At 36.8% G+C, this 13,817-nt stretch overlaps 1 protein-coding gene across 2 annotated transcripts in view; it reads left to right on the top strand.

Moving 5' to 3' along the window:
• The window catches only part of SYT1 (synaptotagmin 1), a 230,019-nt gene that overhangs the window by 65,034 nt on the left and 151,168 nt on the right, over window positions 1-13,817 (top strand). For both annotated transcript variants that reach the window (XM_040234516.1, XM_040234515.1), the window contains exons 4-5: window positions 3,557-3,724; window positions 6,829-6,996. In XM_040234516.1, coding sequence (XP_040090450.1) covers window positions 3,557-3,724; window positions 6,829-6,996 — 336 coding nt within the window. The remainder of the gene's footprint in view (window positions 1-3,556; window positions 3,725-6,828; window positions 6,997-13,817) is intronic.

The raw sequence follows: 13,817 nt of genomic DNA, 5'->3' as shown, positions 1-13,817 counted from the left end.
AATGGGGTGCCATTTCCTTCTCCAGGGGATCTTCCTAACCCAGGGATTGAACCCAGGTCTCCCGCATGGTAGGCCGATGCTTTACCATCTGAGCCACCATGAAAGTTGTGTCAAAAACAGACCTTCCAGCTTTAAAAGTCGTGAAGTGCCACCAAGATGAATGATAATATTAGCTGCTGGTGCATCTGCTGCTAAGTCGCTTCAGTCGTGTCCAACTCTGTGCGACCCCATGTACGGCAGCCCACTAGGCTCCCCCGTCCCTGGGATTCTCCAGGCAAGAACACTGGAGAAGGTTGCCATTTCCTTCTCCAATGCGTGAGAGTGAAAAGTGAAAGTGAAGTCGCTCAGTCGTGTCTGACTCCCAGTGACCCCCTGAACTGCAGCCCACCACGCTCCTCCGCCCCTTGGATTCTCCAGGCAAGAGTACTGGAGTGGGGGATAATATTGGCTAGTTTTTATTAGTTCCCTGTTTTCATGGTACCCCAAGATAAATGTTTAAAAAGAAAAATCTCTTTACCTAAAAAAATCTTCTAGGATCCATGACTTTGATGGTGATATCCCTTTACCTTCTAAACTGTTCAAGGAATTTTAAAAATTAGATAAGAATTAGCTGAGTTAGAGATCAGGTTTTTAAGAATCTTTAAGACACAGTCCTTTTTCAACTAGGGTAGCTTTAAATCTCTCCAGTTTGTTTTAAATCTCTCTGGTTTGATCAGTTCACTGATCTTTCAGGGTGGGAAAGAACTTGATAGATGTAAATACAGTTACTATCTAACTGTAGCGTGTGTTAATTATGTCCAATTTGATGAGAAGTAAATGATAAATAAATCAAACACCAAAAGTCAGCTTTGGTAACTAATGCCCAAAGTCAGTAATACTGTGAGCTCTAAGTAATGGCAGGAATTCTGGGCTTTATTTAGTTCAGATAACATCTTTACTTTTTGAAGTGTCCAGAGGATTCCTTACAAAGAATGTATTGATGTGCATGGTCATATTATAAATGATTGCATTTAATTAGCTTCATTACAGTCCTAGTTTGTTATTTTATTTTACGTTCCAGAAAGCTGCATGTTGGTTACAGATACAGCCTTGTAAGTATGAATTGATACAGAATTATAGGTATACTATTTCTACTTAAGTAAATATGGCATTTTAGGTTATTTTTATCATTTATCCCATGATTTGATTATCAGGGGTTGGTTAAGAGCAAAACTGCCTATTATTTATAAATTCTAGGGAAGGTCAAGGTCAGCAAATGTTATCTTAACACAAAACATCTTTTGCAGAAATATAGACAGCTTCCCTTGTGACTCAGCTGATAAAGAATCTGCCTGCAATGTGGAAGACGTGGGTTCAATCCCTGGGTTGGGAAGATCCCCTGGAGAAGGGAAAGGCTACCCACTCCAGTATTCTGGCCTAGAGAATTCCACGGACTGTACAGTCCATGGGGTCACAAAGAGTCGGACACAACTGAGCAACTTTCACTCACTCATTCTCACTCAAACTGCTTTTATATATGTATCCAACATTTTTCTACTAATTAATTCTACTTTCATATTTTTCAGTAGAAATATAGGGGTACCTCATCCTGGTTAGTCATAATTTTGAAACTCCTACACTGGTTTTGAGTATTACAAGTAACATTTTATAAAGTAGTATTTTTAAGAATATAGTACTGAAAAAAAAAAAAGAATATAGAATTGAATTTTTTTTTACTCAAACATGATGCAAATGTATTTATTCTTCTCTTTCTAACAAACACATTTTAGGAGGTATTTCATTCTGAGCATCTATAATATTCTACCTGATAAAATTTAATATTCTGCATTTATTTTTCTGAATGTTCTCAGCTAATCTGATTTATAAAATGATTCCTATGAGTCATGGAACATAAAGTCTGAGGATTTTTGTAGATAAGGCTGTAATCAAATATACACACTTGCTTACCAAAACTAAAAGACAATCCTTAAAGTCCCCTAAGAAGCTTTCATGGTGGAGAAAAATGTGATGTTTATCTCTCAAGCAGAAGCCAGAGGGGAGTTGGAAGAAGTAATTCCATCTCTTATCAACAAAATGCCCCCAAACCTTTCAAGTATAGATGATCAAGTTTAAAAGACTTTAGGCTATATCACTAGTTCTTTCCCAGCCCCAAAGAAAAAGTATTGCAAAAAGAGAGAAGGAGAGAATATAATCTCGCTTATTCACATTGCTAACCAAGAGCAAATTCCAAATACCAACTTGGCAAACCAAGAGACAAACTGTTTGCTTTACTAATCATGTCTTTATGAGCTTATGTCTATTTTAGCCATTCTTTGACCATCTGTCTACGTTTTGTATACTTACAATCCAGCATTATTATTGCTACTGTTGTATGAAGAAGTCACAAAAAGATACTGAAACATTAAAATGGAAATAACAATCTTTAAGGGCATTGGTCTAGATTAAAAATTGAGCCAATGGGCCAAAGTGCACTTATGCACACAATGGGTCAATTTTGTAAAAAGTTGCTGTGACTTTTTTTTTCAGAGGTGAATTGCTTTTCCACCCTATTGCTTGAAAAAAGTACAGTCTCAAAATTTCAGACCCCATTTTAAGATGTGAAAGCTGTACATTCTGCACTTTCTGAATAGTATATCCCTTGAATAACAGTAAGAGTCTACTTTTGTTTCCCATATGAATCTAAACCAGTCTGTTGACACAGCATGACTGATGGCAGAGCATCAGAACAGTCCACTCACACCTTCTGTTTCCTTTGCAAAAACATGAACAATGCCAGTCAACACTCACATTCATAATAAGAAATAGGAATGTATCACTGAGAAAAATCAGATGTGAAGAATGCAGAGATTCTTGCTGTATTTGAATAAAATCAGACAGTCACTTAGCATTAAAACCATAACTGTAATCTCCCCTTCTTTTAGATGCAGCTGAAATTATTTTTCTTTGACCCCTATGTCCTATCTTTAAATACAGAATTTAATATATAATAATTATTTTACTCTAAGTTAAAACAAGAAGTAGCTAGCATACAAGTAAAGGCCAAATATGATAGAAACTTGAAGATCTTGTTTTTATCTCAAAAAGCTACCCAATTTCTAAGAAATTTCTATCTAGCTGGTCTGAAGCTTTGATTCAAAATAAAATTCTCCTGCTTTATAATTACAGGCTTGTGATTGTTTAACAACTTATTTCCACTTACAAATCACACTCGGGTAAGAAAAATAATACACAAGGGCTTTTAGCAACTGGGAAGTTATTTGATTGCAACCCTTTTGCAAATATGAATTCCATATTTAAATGTAATCAGCAACCTTTTAAAAAGCCTCTTTTGTGTTTAAAACCAGGCTTCCTAGAGCTTGCATCTGTCATAATTGAGTTTCTGAAGTCTGGGTATATCATTTCATTTGCCTTCTGTGTTCAGCTTTTTAAGAGAATAGAAGTTTATCAAAAGCAAAGAAGAAAAGAGCAGTCACAATATGCAGCCTTGTGAACAAATCAGTCTTTTCCAACATGTTCACCAATGCTGATGTTGGCCGTCTTCTGCCTCTCATTTCAGCTCCTGGTAGGAATCATCCAGGCTGCCGAGCTGCCTGCCTTGGACATGGGGGGCACCTCTGATCCCTATGTGAAGGTTTTTCTGCTGCCCGATAAAAAGAAGAAATTTGAGACAAAAGTCCACCGAAAGACCCTTAATCCTGTCTTCAACGAGCAATTTACTTTCAAGGTATTTTGTGTGTGTGTATTTACTGTTGAACTTTTTCTCTGTTGTTTTAGATAACAGACCAGTCTCATCCTGACACATACAGATACATGCGCATGACCACTTTCAGAGACTCACAAGTGATTCTACTCAGAATATCCATAATTCTTATTTTCAATGTAATGAGGGCTCTACTATCCATTTAAATTTGATCCAAACAGGATCCAGCTCAGCTATTTCAGAATAGAGTGTGGACTGGCATAGAACAAGGATGTCATTCGTGTCCAAAAAGTGAGTTCAGCTTCCAGTGTGTCCATGGACCTGAACATGTCCCCCTCTCTAAAACAAAGCCAAAAGATTACAGACTTTTCCCAGGTTTCCAAGTTTTGAAAACCAATCACAACCACAGAAAAAAGTAAGCTATCCAACATTATTTCAAATGATATAAATAGGTATTACTCTCATTGCAAAATTCTTTGTGTACAGGGCCAATCTGAGTATTTGAAAACATTCTAAATCCATAAATAAAAAGAATAGGAGCCAATTATTTTTTTTCCACCTCTAGCATTTTTCCTTTCCTCTTGGCTCTTCCCTGGTGTTCTTCATCTTGTTGAGACACCTCAATTAACAAACGATAACAAAGAGGAATTCTGGCCCCACAATAACAGGAAAAGATACCTGGCGGGCTTCAGGCATCTCCTATGTACAAGCTCTGTAGTTCTCCACCTGAAGTCATGCATAAAACCAGTCTCTTGGTTGGTGTCTTTAACATGTGAAATTTTTTAATGCATTCCTTAAAACAATACATGTCTGTGAATATGCCAGCTGGCAGAGTCAGAATCACTTATCTACCAGCCAGCCTTAGCGATAGCACACATTGCCTGTCAACAAATATCCTAAACAAATGGATGAAACCTCAGGTGTGAGTCATTCTCATGAACCTTGCTTCTAGTTTTCTAACAGAGTACTGACGTTCTATTCACTCTTCAATTTCAGTTTGTAAGACAAGAAAAATCCCTTCTGTGTTGTCAGCAATCCTATTTAAAATCTACACTTTTCTAAACCAAGACAGCTAAAGTAGCTCTAGAAACATTCTGAAACTACTCAGTTTAAGAAAAACTAATCATTGGGATCAATATGTCACAGAACGTACAATGAAAACAAAGAAAACAAAAATACTGCAAAAGGTAATTACAATCATTCTATTTGACTCTGTGTGGATCTTAACTTAGGTCAGTAGTTTCTAGCCACTGTTTAGCCAGCACATTCTTAAATTATTTGAAATATTGTGAGGCTTTGTTTTTAGTTATCTATATGCTATTTCTTTTTTAAAATGTGTACTGCTAATAATTTCTAGTAATGTCTATAACTTCAAGAATTATAATCACGGGAGATTTTGAAATTGCCTATAAAATTTAATCAGGTTCCATTTCATTTTAGGAGAGTTGATCACATCATAAATCAAGCCAAAGTACAATATATTTTCATACATTTAAAAAATACACCACTGTTTCTAGAGAACTAGCCAGTTTCTCCTTTTAGGCTTTGTAGATTATGCATCTTAAATGGAAGCAAAATAGTTTAAAGGGGATTGGCTTTAAAACTGACTTCAAATCCACTGAAAATGAACTTGACGTGCCCCAGATGAAATGCTCCTTTTCTCCACAACAAACGTCCACTTGAAAGAGCTACTTCTATTCAAACAATAAATATTTATTAAGTACCTGCTGTATGCCAGCACTGTGCTAAATGCTTTACATGTATTCATTTTGCCTCAACCAGCTCCTGTGAAATAGACACTATTATCATCATTCTAGGTTTATTTCCTTGTCCCAGGCCCTTCAGCTGGAAGAGGGGGAAACCCAGTCTTGGACCTGTCTGACCTCCAACTCAGGTTTTTGACTGTCGTTTCGTACAATCACCAACAAATCTAGACAAATTTCAGAAATAAGATGCAATTCTCAAGAGCTCATCCCTACTCTAAAATTACTTTCTTTCTTCTAAGTCATCTCTTTGGAAGGGTTTACTTTTTCATTCTAAAGTGGAAAATGGGTTATGCCTAGTTTTTAATCATAGTATTTTAACCCAATTCCTAATAGATGACAAATGATAGAAAACAAAAGCTCTTTGGAAAAAAGCAAAATTTCTTGTATATATACAGTCAAAAATTCTTCCTTCTCCTTTCTTTCTTAATATACGGAATTAATTGAGAAATGTTTGCTGGAGCATAAGACAACTATTTACACTGATAAAATAATAACAAGTGTCTGAAAATTGATGAAACCTTCAATACAAGTCTAAACAATTTCTTAATTAGGCATTTCTTCCCAGTTACTGAAGTGTAGCTTCCTTGGAATTGCCCTGCTTTCTCTGAATATTAAAAATGTCACTAATAAACATCCCAGCCCATAGCATCTGTCCCAGACATTTTTGAACAGCTGGAGAATTCATCAGTTTTTGGCCTTTTGCCTCTGCTCATCCTAAAGAGTGTCATTCCTAAGAATGAACTTCAAGATCTAGATTATAATGAATCTGATATTCAAAACATCAATTTTCTAGTCAGCTCCTGTCAATCAGTAAATTATTTTAAGGAATAGGGGAGGCACCTTGTGAATTTCATTCCAATCCTTACAGACTCCTAGCATGTCTTCTCATTAAGCACTGCTTCATTAAACTATGGCATCCAAATGGCCTCAAAGAGTTAATAGAACTTTTGAAATAACTACCCCTGAGTAAGTTGTCCCCTGACAATATAACTTAACAATAACAACAAAACATTCTTCAAGAAACAGTTCCTTATATAGTCAAGTGCAATCAGCTTGGTTTATTCCTGTTTTACTCTTGAAGTATTTCTAGCATGACAGATAACAGGAGCCATCATTAATAACACTAACAGCTTCTAGAACTTTGGGAGAAAGTGATAAATCACTATGGTGAGCCCTCACTTTCACCCAAGTAACTTAAGCCCCAAGTAGTCAAATGATGCAATTTAAGGGGGGGAAAAAGCGCTACTTTTCTCCCTGTTCTGTTTATCCAACATAAATATTAAAATTAAACACTATGAAAAAGTAACATATTTTAAGCATTTTTTGGTCACCAGATATTTTATCCTGGTCTTTTTTATTTAGGTGCCATATTCGGAATTGGGTGGCAAAACTCTGGTGATGGCTGTCTATGATTTTGATCGCTTCTCTAAGCATGACATCATCGGGGAATTTAAAGTCCCCATGAACACGGTGGATTTCGGTCACGTAACTGAGGAGTGGCGTGATCTGCAAAGTGCAGAGAAGGAAGAGGTAAGAAAAACATTAGCATTTCTAATATGACAAGCTGGACTCGCCAGTTGCTACTCTCAAACTAACCTACTGAGAGATGCTGGGCTGGTGTGAGTAATGTGGGCCTCCAGCTGCTGACAGCTGGCAAAATAGGGTCAGGGGATTGCATAACCTCGGTACAAAGTACGCAGGTCTACTGAATCTTATTTGAAGGAAAATAGAGATTTGTGCAGGTCTTGGATCATTCCTTGGAGCCAGACACACACACACACACACACACGTGCTTCTTTAAAAAGACAGGGAAAAAGTCATCTTATCCTTTGTATTTTTCTACAAAGATTTTGTTTCCTACATAGGTTATGTAGCTATTAAATAGAAATGAAATGGCACTTTTTCGTTGATTATTTCTGCATATCACAGTCAGGTCATTGTTTCTCCTAAGAATTTCAGAGCACAATAAAACATCAAATAAAATTCACAAAGGTAGATAGATATTAAGTCCATTTTTATAAATGACTCACATTTTTATAGTATTCTTCACATTGTTTTTCCCCAGTTTCAATAGGTTAGCCCAGGATTTTCCTGTGATTTAAAAATGGGAAATTCAATATCCTTAGTGCATTTAAACTTCTCTATGATTATGCTATGCCAGTCTAACACTAGCGTTTTTCTCTGCTACTGTCTCAACAGGCCAATACCAGGAAAGCAAACAACTCCTAGCTTCCCTTAATTACTAAAGCAACTCCTTTCCCAACCATTTTTTTTTGTTCCTAACACAGTTTATAATTACCCGAGGGATTTCAACTGCCTTTGTCATTTAGGATCCCTAGATCTCATGGATTTTGTAAGGTTTGGTCACTTTGGGGCCACCAGGGAAATAAGAAAGTAAGCCAAGCCTTCAGAGAAACTCAGCCAAGACCATAAACTGGGAATCCTTTCAATCTAAGGTTTTCTGTGACCATTATTATTACTCAGGGAGGTTTTAGAACACTTTGTTTACTACCATTCTGAAATTGAATTTTATTAGCACTCTAAAATTTCTTGGTTGTACAAAAGAAGTCAAAATTGTTAAGTTCTGCTTTTTCTTTGAAAGGAAATATACATAACTTACCCAAAGAATTTAGTCAAAATTAGATTCCTGGATATTGAAATACATTGAGCCCCACTGTGGATAGAACCACCTATGGATAATACTGAGTTTTTAAGTTTTATAACTTTTATAAGTTGTTCTTCCAAATGAGTAGACCAATATCTATGTTAATATCCAATATATGTGTGAAAAACATTTACTCACTTGGACATAATGTTTCTAATTTTATCTTTTATTGGCATATTTGACTTTGTGTAAATTCCTTGTTCAGTTCAGTCGCTCAGTCGTGTCCGACTCTTTAAAACCCCATGGACTGCAGCAATCCAGGCCTCCCTGTCCATCACCAACTCCCGGAGTTTACTCAAACTCATGTCTATTGAGTCAGTGACGCCTGCATCAGAGTGTTTTCCAATGAGTCAGTTCTCAGGTAGCCGAACTATTGGAGTTTCAGCTTTAGCATCAGTCCTTCCAATGAATATTCAGGTATGATTTCCTTTAGGATGGACTGGTTGGATCTCCTTGCAGTCCAAGGGACCCTCAAGAGTCTTATCCAACACCACAGTTCAAAAGCATCAATTCTTTGGCGCTCAGCTTTCTTTATAGTCCAACTCTCACATCCATACATGACTACTGGAAAAACCATAGCTTTGACTAGACGGACCTTTGTTGGCAAAGTAATGTCTCTGCTTTTTAATATGCTGTCTAAGTTGGTCATAACTTTTCTTCCAAGGAGCAAGTGTCTTTTAATTTCATGGCTGCAGTTAACATCTGCAATGATTTTGGAGCCCAAGAAAATAAAGTCTGTCACTGTTTCCACTGTTTCCCCAAAGATTTGCCATGAAGTGAAGGGACCAGATGCCATGATTTTAAGTTTTCTGAATGCTGAGTTTTAAGCCAACTTTTTCACTCTCCTCTTTCAGTTTCATCAAGAGGCTTTTTAGTTCTTCTTCACTTTTGTCATAAGGGTGGTGTCATCTACATATCTGAGGTTATTGATATTTTTCCTGGCAATCTTGATTCCAGCTTGTGCTTCATCCAGCCCAATGTTTCTCATGATGTTATATACTCTGCATATAAGTTAAATAAGCTGGGTGACAATATACATCCTTGACAGACTCCTTTCCTGATTTGAAGTCTGTTGTTCCATGTCCAGTTCTAACTGTTGCTTCCTGACCTGCATATAGGTTTCTCAAGAGGCAGGTCAGGTGGTCTGGTATTCCCATCTCTTTCAGAATTTTCCACAGTTTATTGTGATCCACATAGTCAATAAAGCAGAAATAGATGTTTTTCTAGAACTCTCTTGCTTTTTCAATGATCCAGCGGATGTTGGCAATTTGATCTCTGGTTCCTCTGCCTTTTCTAAATCCAGCTTGAACATCTGGAAGTTCATGGTTCATGTACAGTTCATGTACATCCCTTGCGGCCGGGACTAACATGGGGCCATTAGTATTCATTAGCTGATAGGCTTTTGTTAAGTGGTTGGCTTTTTGGTGAGTCCCAGAGGTGACCCACTTGTACTTCACAAGTCTCCTGTCCAGAGGGCATGGCTCATGTCTCTTCCCTCTACCTGGTCATGTCAAGTGATATGGGATTCCAAGACCATACCCCACCAGGTCTCTGAAAACTTGGTAAATATTTTTGTGTGAATTAGGAAATGTAAGCCATTGAACCATTATCTTCTTTTTTAAATTCTTTGAATATGGGCAGAGTTTGAGACTTGACACTAAGCTGACAGATTTGATTCTAAAATTTCCAACTTTAGGTAGATTGCCCAAAAAGAATCACATTTTCATTCTCACCCTTGACTTGCCTGTTCTCTGTTTCTTTCATAACTTTTTTCCTCCATGGCTTCTCTCCCTGTAGAAGATGGTTTGTCATTCAACGTATTCAAGATGACTCATTATGCAGACATTTATTATGTACTGCTGTATTCCTGGGACTATGCCAAGTATTTAAAAAAAAAAAAGTGAAAAGGGTGGACACAGTTCCTGCTTTCATGGAGTTCAGTGTTGTCTCATTTTCCTCCCTCATTTTAATCTTTGCCTTGCTTATTGCTGCTGCTGCTAAGTCACTTCAGTCGTGTCCGACTCTGTGCGATCCCATAGACTGAATTCTATAAAAGTTTTGCCTTTCAGATCAAACACTCCTAGGTTTCAGTCCTGATCGATACATTTACTAGCTCCGAGTACTTAGACAAGTCACTTACGTGCTCTAAAATTCAGTATTTTTTTAATCTAGAAAGTGGTCTAACATTATCTTATAGATTAAGTCAGATAGAGTATAAAGTGGCTAGCATGGGGCCTGATATTTGATATGTTCAATCAGCAAGCAATCTCCCATTTTTTCTTCCTACCCAGTCTTTTTGATGTCCTTTCCTTCTTAAGCTTTCATCTCCCTATTTGTTCTCCACTCTTTCCTCTATTGGAGAAGGCAATGACACCCCACTCTAGTACTCTTGCCTGGAAAATCCCATGGACGGAGGAGCATGGTAGGCTGCAGTCCATGGGGTCGCTGAGAGTCAGGCACGACTGAGCGACTGGGCAGCCGCAGCAGCTTTCCTCTATATGTATTTCTCTATTCTTTTTCTCACCACCACTGCACTTATTGAATATCTCTGGAGGTTTTTAATGGGAAATAATTCTACAACTGTATTTTTAAACTCTGGAGTCTTTCCTCTTTGGGAATAATGACTTTTGGTTTTCAGTTGAGTGACTGTTTCCTTTTATCATGATATAGGAAACCTTATAAAGCAGATGTCTAGCTTACTGAGTATCTCTGGATGACTAGATTCAGATATAAACTTTCTCTTAATAAATGAAATAAGATTCCAATTACATTTTATGTCTAAAGAATTACTTATTCTCATTGATATGTGCTCTCTTTTCACTTTACTGTTCATTATTTAAAGAAAAGTAAAGTAGGATGAATAAATGAAAGTCTTAGATTAACTTTAGTTCTCATGGTTTCAAACAAATTTTTTTTGCATTTTACATGAGCAATTTTGTTTAAGATTTTTTGTTTTGCTTTCCTCTAAAGTATTAAATCTTATTTTTTAATGTCATAATGAGTGAAAGATACCAAAGAGAGACAGAAAAAGGAATTCAAGAAACAGATTTGGACTCTATTGAATAGAAACTGAACTGCTGTTCATAATAGTCTGTTCAAGGAGAGATTTGGATTTAAATGGGTTAATTACAACCCACTAGGATCTAGCCCTGAGATAGAAGGGGGTAGGCTTTTGTTGTTGAAAGTAAAAGTCATAAGATGATAAAGCAATTATGCAAATTAAAGAATTACGTGTTCATTATGTAAGTGAAAAATTAATGTGTTATTTTAGTAAGCAATTAAATGTGTAAGCAATTTGGGGGAAAAAAATGGAAAGGAGCCTTATCTGAAAGTTACTAAGCACATGTTTGAAGTATATGGGGTGCTGCAAAGGTGAATTATGCCGGAAGAGCCTCAATGTGCACACAACTCCCATTGTTAAGATTCTAGCCCCTAGAGCAAACCTCTCTGCTAAAGTTTCCATTCCGACTTGATTAACATTTCTCTAATTAACATGATCCAAGTCCCCTTACTAGCAGTTTAGGTTCACTTGCCTTTTTTTTTTTTTTTGACTGATCACCCACTCTCCCACTTCCCGCAGATAAAAAGGGAATCTGACCTTGCAAGACAGCTAAGCCTTTCTCTTCTTTTTGTCTCTTTAAAACAGAAATCCTTTGAGTTTCAAGAGACACTTACACATAAAACCATTGTCTTAATCTTCCCCCTTCTCAAGTTAAGGTCTCAGAAATCATCCTTTATAATCAGTATATACAGTTCTTCCATTTGCAAAAGGTTTCTAACATGTATAGCCTCTGACTGCCTGATGAATTTGAAATTTTTTTCATTCTAATCATTCGAGAAATATTTATTTATGCCACCCACTAGTCAAACCTGAAGCCAACCTTACAACATTTGGAAAAACCCATTCATTTAGCATCTTCACTTAATTATTTCAAATGTTATGATCAATAGCTTATGATTCCATTTTCTTTTTAATACATTTTATTCATAATTATTGTAAAAACTGTATCAGTCTGTACCCCAGCATCAGGTACATCTTCAAGGCAGTTAGACTCCTTATTTTAGCATGTATTCCTAGTTTTTTATCCCTACGCCTTCCACTGCATGTGTGCACGCTGAGTCGCTGCAGTCACGTCTGACTCTTTGTGACCCTTTGGGCCGTAGCCCACCAGGCTCCCTCCATGGGATTCTCCAGGAAAGAATACTGGAGGGGATCCTCCTCCAGGGCCTCTGCCCTTCCCAGGGATGGAACCAGAGTCTCTTGCATCTCGTGCATCGACAGGCAGGTCCTTTTACCACTAGTACCACCTGGGAAGCCCATGCCTTCCACTACTGCTTTTTAACCCCTAAAAATGGCATAAGATACCACCAGAATGCAACTGGATCCCTTTGTTTTTGAAGGAGACTGTCTCATAACTTGACCAGTACAATTTTGTCTCCATTAGAGAATGTTCATCACCTCTGCTGTGTGTAGAATTCATTAAAGAGTGATTTTTAAATGAGATTCTGTAATCTAGTACAAATGGAAAAAAAATTGATTGCTGAATTAAAACAAGTTTGGGACATAATTTAATTAGTACCCAAGCAGAAGGAAAGAGAAACTACTTTAGTGCCTTAATAGAAAATCAATTTTGCAAGAAAATTTCACATTTTTAAGCCTAATTAGAAAAACATTTACTTCACAAAAAAGCATTTCGAGATTACAGATTCAATCAAAAAGCCAAGCTTTTTTTTAAGTTTATACAAATCACTTGATAGTCCTTTGAAATGGGTTCAGGTCATTATTCCTTAAGCATCTCTTTTGCCTAAGGATCATGAACTGCTGCTGTTTCTAAGTATACTTCGCAGTCAGATAGTAACTTACGCCCTCCAAGAATGTCTGCACAACACATCAATGCCCTGAGCAGAAATTCTTATAAAAGATTAATTGCAGGAACTTTAATATGAAAGCCAGGAAGAATCTTCCTTGTCACTCACAATCTATCACAGAAATGCCACAAAGATACTCATTTTGACCCATAACATTCCAGGAAGGTGTACTTATTTGTATGCGTTTATTTATTCATTGTCTGTCTTTCCCCACTGGATTGTAAACAACCATGTCTGTTGTTCCCAACTGTGAAACCAAGTTTGATCACAGAGTAGGTGTAATTTTAAATGAATGAATGAGGCAGAGGAGTTTATTATACCGTGAGAGATATTTCAGAACTCTTAAAGTCCATGTTGTAATAATTATTTTATTTTACAAATGAAGTCTAAAGTATTCTGAAAACCTGTCAACAAAATATCTTAGTGCCAAATGATGAGAATGATTTAGTATCCTTTTGCTTTTTGGATCATTTTCTATCAAATGTAGGCAGAATAGAAACAGCAAAATCATTCTTATCGTTTTGTTGAGGGCCATGAAAATAATGGCTTTCTCTTACTAATTTTTGGGGGGAATGGAGGTAAAGTCTTATTCAGAATCTCCTTTCTCTCTATAACTTTTTTTTTTCCTATAACCTTTTTATCCAGTTTCCATGATGCATGGAGAGCTTGTGGCTTAGCTTAATTTAACTTTTATTTAAGGCTAAGATTTAGTTAAAGCTCTGATTTAAGTCTCTGCTGGCAACATGGAAATTTACTCAGAGGGAATTGGGAAGGAATCAGTTCCAAGGAGAAGTCCAAGAATATGAACAAAATCTAT

The sequence above is a fragment of the Oryx dammah genome, unplaced genomic scaffold (genome assembly GCF_014754425.2).
Source record: "Oryx dammah isolate SB20612 unplaced genomic scaffold, SCBI_Odam_1.1 HiC_scaffold_29, whole genome shotgun sequence".
In the NCBI taxonomy this organism is placed as follows: Eukaryota; Metazoa; Chordata; class Mammalia; order Artiodactyla; family Bovidae; genus Oryx; species Oryx dammah.
Note: the sequence above shows the minus strand (reverse complement) of the source record. Positions and strands in the feature narration are given on the sequence as shown.